Raw genomic sequence first — 14,073 nt, forward strand, 5'->3', positions numbered from 1 at the left:
GTGGCTGGAATAGTGGTTCCAAGCCAGGAGGGAGGGAGGAGGTTGAACAGCAACTTCTGGGAGAGGGTTTGTGGGTAAAGCCCAGGGGGAATCTGGTCTGAGCTCCCTGGGGTTTAAAACCCTCTCTGAGGAACAAGGCGTGGGTTTAATCAACTCCTCTGTGTCGTGTTTGCCTGATATTGAATGATCTTGGAGGGCTTTTCCGACCTCAGCAGTCCCGCCATTCCATGACTTTTCACGTGGGAAGTTTAACTTGCCAGAGAAAGGGAAAGGTGGAACCCCAGGAATTACCTGAGAGCCCAAGTGGAGTTACACTGACAGAGAAACAAAACCTGAGGCAGAGGAAAGGGAGGCAGGGCATTGGCACCACTGATATTCCTGATGGTAAATAGGGACAACAACACCCTCTGATGCCTGTGCTCCTGTTGGGTACAAATTCCCTCAGGAAAGGATGATTCCTGCTTAGATAATTTTTGGACCTGAGCACCTCTAACAGTCTCACACCCCATTTACCTTCTCCAATCCTCTGGAGCTGAAATCCAAGTGAGGTCCAGCTGCAGGGAATTACCACGGTGTGAAGGAAAAATGCCAGTGGGATCAGCTTGGGTTTCCCAGTTATTGGTCACGGCTCTTGGGCTTCCCTCCCAAAACAGCTGCTGGGGAATTTATTGTTGCCCAGAATGTCACTATTGATTTAATTTTCTCAGGTCCCTTTCTGCCATCGGGGTCTCCCTGGGAAGGAGGGAATGAGGACTTTTGATGGAGCTGAGCTCCCTCGTGCCAGCGAGGTTGTGGATTGAAGAGACCCGACAGAAATCCTTGGATTTCACATCAAAGAGTAACTAAATATCCCAGTTTCCTCAGTAGTCTGGAATAACACCTCGGAGGGTGATTTTTGCACCCCTTTCCCTCCTTGGAGATTTCCAGGCAGGAAGAATCCAACTCTGTTTATTGTCATGATATTGTTTTTAGGACAAAAATCACCTTTTCTGTACCTACGTGGAACGTCATAATTATTTCTCCCCGGCTCTGTGCCCTTCCCTGCTGTGGCCTGGGCAGGATCCAGTGCCCACTGCAGGGAGCTGGAGAGTTTTTCCACTGATTCCAGTGGCTCCTGGACTGGTTTGCCCCTTCCCAGCGCCCAAAAAACTATCCAAACAATACGTGTGTGAACATTATCATGCTAATCCAAACACAGGCAGCCCAAATGCCACCGGAGGGGTCCTGTGTTCTCATTCCAGAGGAATTTAAATGGAGCAGCCTCAAACTCTTGGAAGCACATCCACGGTGGGTGTTGTGACAGGTGGGACCCGGGCTCTGCGGTTGCTCTGATAAAATGATTATTCCCTGGCAGTGCTTGGGGGAATTAATGAGGGCAGCTCCTGCCTGTGGGGCTGTTTTCCTTTGGCTGAGTTCTGAGCAGCAGAGAGTTGGTTTTTCTCATGGAACATATGGCATTATTTTCCTCCTGCTCCCCTCTCTTCCAGAATTCCCTCTGGGGAATCAATTCTTTAAGTCTCTGCTCTGTACAGTTCAATGGCATTTTCTGAGAAGTAAATTTTACTTGAAGATGCCAATTTTACTTGAAGAAGATGGGTTTGGTTTGTTGCTGTGGTGGTTTTTTTTTTTTTTGGTTGGTTTGGTTTTTTTTGTTTGTTGTTTTTGTTTTGTTTTATTTTGTTCTGTTTTTTAATTTAATTTAATTGATTTGGGGGTTTGTCCACTTGTTTTAAAAAAGAGGTGACACCTGCAGCCCTCTGTGTCCCACAGCAGCTGAGGTAGGAAATGCCCCATCCACAAAACAGAATCCCAGAATGGTTTGGGTTGGAAGGGACCTTAAAGGTCATCTCATTCCAAGCCCTGGACACCTTCCACTAGCCCAGGTTGCTCCAAGCCCTGTCAAATATCTATTTATTTATTTTCTTTTCCCCTAAACATTCCAGCTGTCCAGGTCTAGACTTTTCCTGAGAGATGGATTCCCAATTTGAGACTCATTTTTACACCTCCCATCCTTATCCTGTGGCAGCACCAGCAGTTTCTGACCTCGTCACCAACTGAAGGAGCTTCTCCCCATATCCCACTTGGGAAGGAGGAAAGCTGGGGAGACTCCTGCAGGCTGGCCTGAATCCCAGAAACCTCCAATCCTTCATAAACTCAATCCTTGCTTGGAAACACCGGCTCTTTTCCCTAAGAAATGCAGCTCTGGGATGGGGCTGGCGTGGTGCACACATGAACCTCGTCCCAGGCTGCAGTCAGGATGTGGCCAGGTGCATTTTAAACCTGGAATGTGGGAAGCAGGCCTGGGCCACACAGTTTAGAGCAACCACAGACCCCCCCCCTCGACCAGGTTTTTCCTGCTGGGAGCTCCAGTGTGGACCCACAGCCCATTACTCTCCATTGTGTCCTCAGGGATCATCCAAGACACTTCCCGTGCTCCCTCACACTCCACAGGCTCTGGGACAACTGTGGGCACTTGTTTTATTGTCCTGAGCCTCCCAGCACCTCATAACTCCTTGGAAGCCAAAAACTAAGGCCAGAAGGGAACAGAAATCACATTTTTGCCTGAAATGTGTGTGCCCACAACGCCTCCTCCCGCACCCACATCCCGCCCCTTCCTCAGTCCTCACGGAAAAGATGCCCAAGTTGAAAGAGAAAAGGAAGGGGAAAAAAAAAAAAAAGCCTTCCCCACAAATTGCAGGTTTCCACCGGTGCTCCATGAAACCTCAGGGAGCTTTTTAAAGCAGCTGAGGTCAGAGGGAGGAAATCAGAGCTTTGGGAGCAGATGCTCAAAGCCTCTGGCAACTTTCTGCCCCTCCAGCCCGACTGGAGCGCTGGGAGGAGATGGGGAGAACTCAGAGGATCCTTAAATGCCAAATTTAGCCCTCTTGGAAGGATGGCAGGATGGGAGGGTGGGGAGGCACTGCCAGAGAAGCTGTAGCTGCCCCATCCCTGGAAGCTGCCCCATCCCGGGAAGGCTTGGAAGGGGCTTGGAGCACCCTGGGCTAGTGGAAGGTGTCCCAGCCCATGGGAGTAAATGGTCTTTAAGGTCCCTTCCAACCCAACCCACTCTGGGATTCCCTGACTCCATGTGCTGTCTCTCCAAGCCTGGGCTGATCCTTCCAGAGACTCTGGGGGTGCCACAGTGGAAATCCCACACTTCAGAAGGGATAAAGCTTTCACAGGAGGGAAACCTTGTCCTTGCAAGAGTCACCGGGGGGCTCTGATGCTCATCCTGTATTTTTTTATAATATCCCTTCTCCTGTGTTTATTTATACCCACGACCATCTCCAAAAACTGCTTCTCCCAGGGGAGCTGTGAGGAGCAGCCACGACTTACCCCAGCCAAATAATGTGAATCCCCAAAGATATTTCTTCTCTGAGAAAAATGCCATGAAGATGAGGCTGTGGAGATAGAGCCCTTCCACCAGGATCCAGTAGTAATTGGTTGCCAGGAAGTAGAGGAAGAAGGTAACAGCTACTTTACAGCCCACCTGCAACGAGCACAGAAGGACAGGAAGGCGCGTGAGGAACGCGGGGTGGAATTCCCGTTCTCCACAAAGGCAGAATGAACCAGCATGGGGTGGGAAACAAGGTGGAGAAAGGGAGAAGTAAGTCAGGCAATTATAAGGGAGGAAAAATCATCACAAGAACAGAAGAGGTGACCAACTGAGAAAGCAGCCAAGCCAAACTTTGTTTTTCCAATAGGTGAGTTGGGAGTTGTTGGAGGACAGGAAACCTGTGGAGAGATGATTTCCTGATCCTGCTCTCTGCCAACCTACTGATGAAGGACTCACAAACCTTTTAGGTCAGCTGTATTTCCTCTTTTCCCTGTGTCCCTTGTCCATATCAGAGGACAAAGTTGGCCGAGTCGGCTCCATCTGGGTGACCCGGTGCAAGTCCCATCGCTTGGAGCTCATCCCATCCTCAGCTCATGGAGGGATCTTATGGATCAAGTCACCCCATCCTGCCATGGATGTCCAAGCCAGGATCCTCCAGGGCTGCTTGTCTGTCCTCAGAAGATGTGAGGACACCCCGAGTGGCTGCTCTGGGCTCTGGAGCCTGGGCCTCCAGGAGCAAACAGAACCTGGAGGTTCTCACTCCCAATCCCAAGGTGCTTCTGAACAGAGCTGAGCTGCCAGGGGGGACATCTGCTGGAGACCTCCAGGACACACTGATGTGGAATGAGCTGAGCTCTCACCCCACACTGGGCTGAAATCCTTTGCTTTCTAAAGGAAAACCCCAACTGTGACCTGCCAGTCCTTGAGGCAGAGTGGGCAAAGCCACCCTCCCTGCAAATGTCTCAGCTCTGGCAGAGAAAGGTTGGACAATGTTGATGCCACGTGGGGTTAAATGGCACAAAGGGACGTGTAAAGCCATCTCTTGCCAGTGGGGACATTCTTGGAGTCTGGGAAGTTGGATTTCATGGGAAGCCTGTGACTACCAAACAGCATCACATCTGCAGGGTGTCCCTTCCTTTGAGAGGAAAACAAATGACTGGCAGAAAATGTCAATAATATGCACCTTGTAAACAAAAAAGGGATTTTTTTTTTATCTTGGCATGGCTCTTATGCTAATCCCTTCTCAATCAAAGTGAATATGCACATATTATATCCATATATCCATATATTTGTCTGTCAGTAAGATATGGACACATTTTCCTTTACAAAGTGAGTTTAAATAGAAGACCAATTAAAAATCCCCTTCCAGGTGGGATTAATAATAATTTTTATGTATTTTTTTGTTTTATATCTAGTAAATTTTATATCCTGTATTTCTATTTTATATTTGTAAAAATACACCATGTACCCACCCCCCCCCGGGAGCATCAGGCAATAATTGCAAACCTCCCACTTCCCTTGGAAACAAGAGAAATCCATTAATTGTTGCCTTCATCACTTATTTGCCTTTCAATCCAGAAGAATGGGAGATGCCATTAAAATGCTAATATTCAAAGAATGCCATTTATTATCCCAATTATTCCTCTGAATGAGTCCAGCCCAAGGAGAAACAGAAGACAATGCAGTGAAACATTTGGGGTTCTTCCCAAAAAGTGAGTGTTCTGAAGTGTGCTTCCTTCTCAGCCAGTTAATGAGAGGGATCTTGGAATGGGAAGGAAACACAACACCAGATTTCCATTTGGGATGACTTGGGTGCACAGTGGGACACTCCACAGGCACTGATTGGATTCAGGGGGTTGCTGGCAGGTCCCTGGTGGGGGCAGGAGCTGTGAAAGGCTTGAGAAGCCACATAAATGTGAAGGCAGGAAGTTTATCCCAGAATGGCTGAGGTTGGAAAAGCCCTCCCAGCCCATGGATCCCCCCTGTGCCCCATCCCCCCCTTGTCCCCAGCCCAGAGCACTGAGTGCCACGGCCAGGCCTTCCTGGGACACCTCCAGGGCTGGGCACTCCAAACCTCCCTGGGCAGCCCCTGCCAGTACCTGACCACCTTTCCATGGAGAAATTCCTGCTAATGTCCAACCTGAGCCTCTCCTGGCACAGCCTGAGGCCGTTCCCTCTCCTCCTGTCCCTTGTTCCCTGGGAGCAGAGCCTGAACCCCCCCGGCTCCCCCCTCCTGCCAGGGAGTTGCAGAGAGTGAGAAGATCCCGTTCCAAGGATACCATGGAAAATCTGTGATGGGACCAATGACCAGGAGAGCTGATATTTTCAGAAGCTGAACAGGACTTTGGAACATGAGGATGGGCTTCCCCCCTGGCCCACGGCCAGCGCAGATGCTGCCATGAGAGCTTCCTACACAGGGAAAAAACAAGCTGGGGGACAACTCTCCCCTTTGGGGACAAGTTCAAGCGACCTCCCTTCAGTTTTTATCTTGGGATGGTGACTCCTCTGCCTGTGCTGACCCTGCTGACCCAGCCAACCATCAATGGAAGCAGAGATGTCCCCAGTGAACCACTGATCATGGCACTCAGTGCTCTGGGTTGGCTAACGAGCGGGCATCGGGCACAGCTTGGACTTGGTGCTCTTGGAGGTCTTTTCCAACCTCAATGATCCTTTGATTCCAAGGTCCCTCTCTTCCAGATGTCTGCCTTTTGCAGAAGAGCCCCACCCTTTCTTATGCCTGCACATAATCCCTCCTTTTTCCCATCTAAAATGCCTTTTTTCATACGGGAGTGGTAAAAGTTGTGCATTCCCCATCCCTGGAAGTGTCCAAGGCCAGGTTGGATGAGGCTTGGAGCAACCTGGTCTAGTGGAAGATGTCCCTGCCCACGGCAGGGGGTGGGACTAGATGACCCCTAAAATCTTTTCCAACCCAAAGCATTCCATGATTCCGTGATAAATCCCAGCAGGAACAACCAGCTGTGGTTTGCTCCAAAATGAAAGCGAGGTGAGATGTCCTCTGGTGACCTTCTTCTTCAGGAGAAGGAGTCAGGGCTGAGACCCTCCCATGACACAGTGGTTTTGCTACATCTGGGCTGTCACTTTGGGGGCACAGATGTCCCAGCCCAGTGATGCCTCCATGGGGCATCCAGAGAGCAGCTCCCAGTGGAAAATCAGTGGATTGTGGTGGGAGAAGAACACGGCGGAACATGAGCACTGGTGGGATAGTCAGGAATGTTCCCAGAGCCAGAACATTCAGGGGACATCAGGGGAGTGTTGAAAATAGGAGTTGTGGATGGGAATCAAAACATCAACCACGAGGAACAGCTCTTCCTTAGCTCAGGGGTTGGGAAACCCCTCTGGATTGAGAGGGAGTGGGAAGGGATGGGGAAGGGGAGCAGGGTGGAAAATCCCCCTGAAAAAAAGCCAAGTGCTGACCAGCCAGGACAGAGACACGAAGACCAGAGAGCCACCTGCTCCAGGGGTACTCACAAACTGCGACTTGTCCGCTGGAGGTGCCTCAGTGATGGATTTCAAGTCCTCCTCCGAGATCCTCTCCATCTCCTCCAGGGCCGAGCCCGAGTAGAGCACGGCGTCCTTCACGAAGATGCTCACGGCCCTCAGCATGAAGGACACGAACAGGTGCATGTGGATGTAGTTCCTAGTGCAGTGCAAACGCCTGCAGGGGACACAGAGAAGGGTTGGGGGAAGTTTAGCCCGTCTTGGGGGAAGTTCTTGGGGTCGTCTCTGCCTCCAAAGAGCCCCCTGGCTCCTCTCGGCCCCGCGGTGCCGCCGCCGCTGCCCCGCGCTCACCGATCCCCCACGGGCATTAACTCCTGCTCCAGGGGGCTCCTGGAATCGTGGAATCATGGAATGGGCTGGGTTGGAAGGGACCTCAAAGGTGATCTTGTTTCATCACCCTGCCATGGGCAGGGACACCTTCCACTAGCCCAGGTTGCTCCAGCCTGGCCTTGGACACTTCCAGGGATCCAGGGGTAGCCACGGCTTCTCTGGGAAATCCATTCCAGGGCCTCCCTACCCTCACAGGGAAGAATTCCTTCCTCAAATCTACTCTAAACCAACCCTCTCTCAGCTGGGAGCCATTCCCCCTTTCCCATCCCTCGATGCCCTCGGACCCCAAGGGCAGCAGAACTTGTGGCCACCGAAAACCTCGCCGAGGCTCCTGTGAAGTGCTGGTTTTTGTGCCCACGCCAAATTTGGCAGCAACTACAGGAGTAACTGAAGTGTGTTGGGTGTTTTCCCTGTTTTCCCTGTTCCCTGTTGGGAACATTCTCCTTTGCTTGCTCCTGTTGAGCAGGTTTTGGGCTCCACCCCAGCAACGGCAGCAACAACCCCACAAATGCTGGTTGTAAAGCGCTTTAAGATCCTTTTTGGGGGAAAAGCTGGATGGGGACAGGTCAGTGGGTTGGGCCCACAGATGAGAGGTGCATTTGGGAACCAGGGATCATGGGTTTGGGGAGAAGGAGGAACTAGCTGACCTCTTGGGATCCCCTCTGTCCTCTAGAGCTCTGTGTCCTGGCTGGCCATGCATGGATTTATGGATGGATTAACATCCTCTCAAACCCCCAGCTCCAATGATGGAAATAAAAATTAAAAGCTGTGGTTTTGTCTCCTTTGGAGGATATTATGACAGCAATAACAGTTGTTGTCTGGGCTATTATAATCCAAGTTACACCAAGTGGAACTGATGAGGTAGAAATGAAGATGGGCTTTGTTCCCTGCATTAGACATGGAGTCAGTGAATCCCTGGATTATGTGTTATCTGGGATAAAACCTGGCTTGGTCCCTGCTGCTGCTTTGATCCTTGGGATAAAGATGTTCTAGCACAGTTGCCCATGTGGTCTGAGCTGTAAATGAAGTGCTCTGAGAACATGAACAAAGAGAGAAACCAGGAATACTCTTGAGCTCCTGAAACTGGGAATGCTCTTAGATACATGGACATGGAATGTTTTAACAACCTTGCCAATGTCCAGTGGGCAAGGAAACGGAGGGAGAAGGTTGGGAGAGCAGGAGTGTGGTGGCAGGGGTGGGGTCTGACACTGCCTCCAGGAGGGGTCTGCAGTCCCCTTGGCCCTGTGTGTGTCCCAAATTTGGGCTCTGCTGTCCAAGCACATCCCCCTGAGCCCCTTTGGCTCCCTGCAGAGGGGCCTGAGCCCTTTCAGAGCCAGAAGCCCCCCATTTTATTCCCAGTGGTTCATGCCCAGGGCTTGGCTCCAGCTCCACGTGCAGACACCACGTGGTGTTTCCAGCACAGAGAGAACTTCCCCCCTCAGCTCCTGTCTGGGTCCTGCTGTTTTCCAGGAGAAGATGTGACCAGACCCTGAAGGGAAGCAGATCTGGGGCTCAGGGGTTGGGAGTCAGCCCCCTGCTCTATTCCCAGCTCTCCAGGTATGGTTTCCCAAAGGCCAAATTCCCAGATGTGGTGACACCTTTCACCCCTCCCATCCCACACTCTCTGTGTCAGTGAGAATCCCAGAATCCTACAGTGCTTTGGGTTGGAAGGGACCTTAAGGATCACCCAGTGCCACCCCCTGCCATGGGCAGGGACACCTTCCACTCTCCCAGGTTGCTCCAACCTGGCCTTGGACGCTTCCAGGGATGGGAGATGCAAGAGGAGCTCTGAGGAATGGATGCTGTGGGTCCAGAGGGGTATTTAGGGGTCTCCGTCCCTTGGCAGAGGGGGGTGGAAAGGCAGGGAAGACCAACCAGAGTCAGGAGGGTGAAGGAGGATTTTTGGCTCCCTGGGAACAGCAGCAGGGGCAGGTTGGAGGAATCAGCCTGGGATGGCTGGGGTTCCCTTCAACTGCTTTATCCTTCATGGATATTTGGGGTTGGAGTGCCAAATTCCCTGAGGAAACCATTACTACCTCAAAATATTGCCATCTAAATCTGCGCTGGGTGGGAAATAGGGGCAAAAAACCCCAGAGGGTTTTCCAAGGGGGACCAACCTCTTCCTGGAGATTCCCCTCCTCCCGTTTGCTACAGAGGGCCTGGAAAACTCCTCTGTGGGGAAGAGGAGGAGGTTCAAACACCCCACCCACCATCCCCCAGGAAGTTTGACCTGAGCGACGCTAAGACAGCCCAAATCCCGGACGGAACCGCTCCTGGAATTGCCACCCCAACCTGATCCTGTGGGAGAGCCCGAGGCTTTTTCCCTTAGGTAAAACCAGAGCCGCCTACCTGAAGTATCCCAGGATAAGGACAGCAACTGTGAGGGATCCCAGAGAGATGGAGTATCCAACAGTATAAATCAAATAGAGGCGATCAAAGACCTCCTGCAGCAGAAACGATGGAAAAAATAGCGTCACATTAGAACGCGGCCTCCTGACGGGGGGACACGGGCACTGGGACACCCCCGGGGCTGGGAATCCTCGGGAATCACAGCCTTGGAGCACCCTGGGAAGGGCTGGCTGTGTTTCCTGACGGGATTTCCTGACGGGGTTTCCTGGGAGGGCGGGATTTTCGCGTGGGTTAATCCCTCGCCTGGGAGTTCCCCGCAGCGTTTTCATCCCAAAGGAACCCAAAGCGCTTTACAAACTCTCGGCCCCATCCAGAGATCGCTTGGATCTCCACGAGGACAGAACCTTGGCTTGGACAGAACGCCCATGAACCCGGGGATTTGGGCTGGAATTGTACAATTTAGCCATTGCTGACTGATGCTGGTCCAGCCCACCCCACTAAACATGGGCAGGATAAACTTTGGCTCTGGGATACGAGGAAAAAAAAAATCACCTGCATTTATTTTTCCCCTTTTTCCAATCCAAAGCAGCCTCTGCCTGTGGTTATCCAACCCAGACACAACCTGAGCTTGCCAAGGGCCCCTTGGAAAAGCTCCTGTCACAGGAGAGCTCGTAGGAATTAATCCTCTGAGAGGTTTTAGTTCTCTTGGCTCTCTGTGTTTTAAAGCTGGGCTTAGAAACCCTGAGGTTTCCATTAAATATCAAGATGTTTTCCCTTCATCCTGTGCTGGGACGTGCAGCTGAACTCAGGGATTCCTGAATATCCACCTGGAAAGGGTTAAAATTCCTGCCACCAGCCCAGTTTGTACTGCCTTGAACTGCCTGAAATTAGAAATAAACCCCAAAGAAACCTAGCAATTCAGCATCTTTCTCCCTCCTCCTTTGCCTCCCTCCTTTCCCTCACCCCACCCACCAGGATGCAGGAACACTGGGCTCGGAATGACAGCCCTGGTTGGGATTGGAGGCTTGAAATGCTGGCCTGGAATGGGAAACCTCAGCCCCATGACATCAGAATCCCCAGATATGGGAATGTTTCTCTGTGGTTTCCATTGGCGGAGTGGAGTGTTTGCCAATATTAATTTAGTGTGTGTGTCTGGGCGTATTTATATATATATTTTTATATATATATATATATATATATATCTGTCTGTGCAGGCAGCAGGCACTGAAAAGCCAATGGGAGTAGATTTGAAAGCTTTGGGGGAAAAAGAGGAATTTTCCTGCTGCCAAGCTGGAACCCTCTTTGAGCTGGAAAACATTTGCCTCCAGAATGAAAATAATAGTAGTAATAATAATAATAATAATAATAATAAAATCCTGCTCCAAGTTTAGGATTTCTGGGAATCCAGCAGTTGTGAGGGGGGACAAAAAGGTCCCTGAGCCCCACTGAGAAATTTAACTGGGAAGATCCACGTTCCTGCCGGACAACGATGATGTTGTAGCAGGAATGGCCCTGGGAAGAGCCTCCTGATTGGCTGGCAGGACGTTTTGGGAGGCTGTGGTTAATTCCTCTGATTAACCACAGGGCCTCTCTTTGGAAGGGTGAGGAGTGAGAGGTGCCAGGACACACAGATCCATGGCTCCCAGCATGCTGGTGTCCGATCCCACCGATGGAGGAGGCACAAATCTTACTCTGGGAAAGGGGATTCTCTGGATGGGCCGCTTAGATCCTCAGGGAAAAGCCTCAGGAGCAAATGTCTGAGGTTCTCCAACAGGCTCCGTTCCCAGGAGTTTGTCTCAGGAGTCACCATTTTGCCCTGGATTTACCCAGGAGGGACAAAGTGATATTTAGGGATCTCCATCCCTTGGCAGGGGTGGGGGAGAGGGAGGGGAGCCAGTCGGAGTTCAGAGGGTGAAGGGGGATTTGTGGCTGCCTGGGAAGAGCAGCAGTGTGGGGAGGTTGGAGGAGGCAGCCTGGGATGGGATGGATGGCTGGGCTTCCCTTTGGCTGCTCCAGAGGGGGAAAAATCCCTCCAGGCAACTCCAGTAGCACTCATCCAGCACGAGGGAGGTCCCAGCTGGGTGGGAACCACGATGCTGAGTCAGGGAAGGTCCCCCAGGTGACAAAATATCGAGTCATCTGCCAGCTGCAACAACCACTTCCACGGGCTGAGATCCCTCTGCTGGGAGCTGAGAGGGACACAAGTGGAAATCATTCCCAGAAGGCCACAAAAGTTGGGATGGCCAAGCCATGGACACAGCCTGGACCTCCACAGTCTCCAGTTCAGTACTTCTGAGACCAGGAGGAGCTCTGGTGGCTCCCGGAAATCCACCCTGAGGACACACTGACCACCACTGGTCATCTCCGGACCTGTTGGAAGGGGCAAAAATCTGGCCTTGCCACACCTTTAGACCCTGGTTTAAGAAATGTGATGCTTTAACCGGTGTAATTTAATTTAATTATCATTTAGTTTAAGTGTTCAAGGCTTGGAGCAACCTGGGCTAGTGGAAGGTGTCCCTGCTGATGGCAGGGGGTTGGAATGAGATGAGCTTTAAGGTCTTTCCCAACCTAAATCAACCCAGGAATACGTGATCCTATGAATTTGATTCCTTCACTCTTTCACCTGAGGACACAAGTGCTCTGGAAAATAGGAAAAGCTGAAAATAAACTAATGGAAAAGGACAAAACTTCAACATCTGGGCTCCAGGAGTTGGCATTTTCAGTAAAATATTATAAAACCCATAACAGAGCACCAAGACTGGGGGACATCACCTTCAGAGCTGATGGCCTTGAACATCCCCCTTTGCTCACTCCATCCATTCATGGAATGATAGAATTGAGGTTGGAAAAGCCCCCTGAGTCCAACCCATGTCCCCAGGTGCCGCATCCCCACAGCTTTTAAATCCCTCCAGGGATGGGGACTCCAGCCTGTGCCAGGGCTGGACAGCCCTTTTCAGGAAGGAATTTTCCCAATATCCAACCTGAACCCCTTGAGGCCGTTTCCTCTCCTCCTGTCCCTTGTTCTCTGGGAGCAGAGCCTGACCCCAGTTGTCCCTCCACGTGTCTCAGGTCATTTTAGTCCCCCAAGTGTCCTGCTTGGCTTCCAGCTGCTCTTGCAGAAGGGGAGGAGTTTCCTGAAGGTCCCAGGAATTGTATCTGCAATTCCCACGCAGTTGTCTCCCAAACCTGAGGACATCTCATCTAATTCCAGGCCTAAACCTCATCTCTGTTCCAGCATCTGGGTGAAACGTTTAGGATTTTGGTGTCCACGTGTCCTGGTCCCTCCCAGTGTCCCAGGGAGGGACTGAGACAGGAGTTTTCTACAAGACTGATGGCAAATCCTATTCCAAGTGTTACTGTGGATACCCTGGGCCTGATTTTATCCTTCCCTCCTTTTAATTTGTGAGACAACAGCAAAATTCTGCACCTTTTTTTTTGTGGAGCTGAACTGGATCCAGTGATCCTTTGAGGAACTGGCAGGGCTCTGCTGGAGGCTGGGATTAGCGGGATAGGAGGATGGAATCACAAGGAAGGGCTTTCCAGATGAAGTGTCTCCAAAGTTTCTCCAAGCTGCTGATTCAGACGTTGTTAATGACACGTCTGGAATCAGCAGGGGAAGTGTTTCACTGCTTGGAGAGATAAGCAAAGCCAGAAATCCTCTGGGTTGGCTTTTCTTGCCTTTTGGGTTGTTTTTTTTTACAGCAAAGTTGTTGTGACTAAATAAAAAGCTTAATGGGACGTGCACAAAAGGCACAAACCAGCCACTGATTTCCAAAGCCTCAGGGAAAACACTGAGGGCTGAACAGGAATTTTGGTTGGAGGATTCTGTTCCCTTCATCCCTAGAGGTGCCGGGCACTTAAATCCTCCCAGTCTGGATAAAGAGCGGGATCAGCTCCGAGCTAAGACCAGTCTAAACCCCAGTTTAGACTCAGACACCCCAATTTAAACTAAGACACCCCAACTTAGATGTGTAAACATGCACGTCTTTGTGATCTTTATGGCCCCTTCCAACCCAAAGCGTTCCAGGATTCCCTGATTCTATTCCCAGCCCTGCTCTGTGGGCACGGAACGAGCAGAGACACCACAGGGTGGTTGCAGCAGTGAAGAAAACCTCTCCAGGAGGCTTTTTTTTTCACTCCTAAACAGCCTTTCAAAGCTCTGCCCCTCTATCCTGGTGCAAAGGGCTGCCTCTTTGCTGGCATTTCCCGGGATAATTCCCTGTCCACGCCGCAAACGGGGCTCCGGGGCTTCACAAAAGCTGTTTGCTTTTCAAAGGCCCCCGGGGAGCCCCGGGAACACAGCGGATTGTTGGTGGGACAATGGAGTTTAGATAAAGCAGCCCTGCCCCACGCTGGGCCGTCCCCATTGTGTTGGGGGTGGGATGGAGTCTCCAGGCCTCTCTGGTTTCCCTGGAAGCAGTAAAAGCACCAGGCTCTAACCGAGCAGTAGCACATGAAGACAGGATTGGTGGGCTGAGGTTACGTCTCACGACGGTCCCTCTTGCTGGTGGTTTCCAAGCCGAGCCAACCTCCCAAGT

At 51.2% G+C, this 14,073-nt stretch overlaps 1 protein-coding gene across 1 annotated transcript in view; it reads right to left on the minus strand.

The window, feature by feature from the left end:
* Positions 1-14,073, minus strand: part of PTH1R (parathyroid hormone 1 receptor) — a 48,125-nt gene that overhangs the window by 17,383 nt on the left and 16,669 nt on the right. The window contains exons 4-6 of the mRNA XM_051806152.1: positions 9,536-9,630; positions 6,827-7,013; positions 3,337-3,490 (exon numbers count right to left, since the gene is read on the minus strand). Of these exons, the coding sequence (XP_051662112.1) occupies positions 3,337-3,490; positions 6,827-7,013; positions 9,536-9,630 (436 nt within the window). The remainder of the gene's footprint in view (positions 1-3,336; positions 3,491-6,826; positions 7,014-9,535; positions 9,631-14,073) is intronic.

This window comes from Manacus candei, unplaced genomic scaffold (assembly GCF_025592945.1).
Source record: "Manacus candei isolate 608988 ecotype Guabito, Panama unplaced genomic scaffold, ASM2559294v1 h1tg000066l, whole genome shotgun sequence".
Lineage (NCBI taxonomy): Eukaryota > Metazoa > Chordata > Aves > Passeriformes > Pipridae > Manacus > Manacus candei.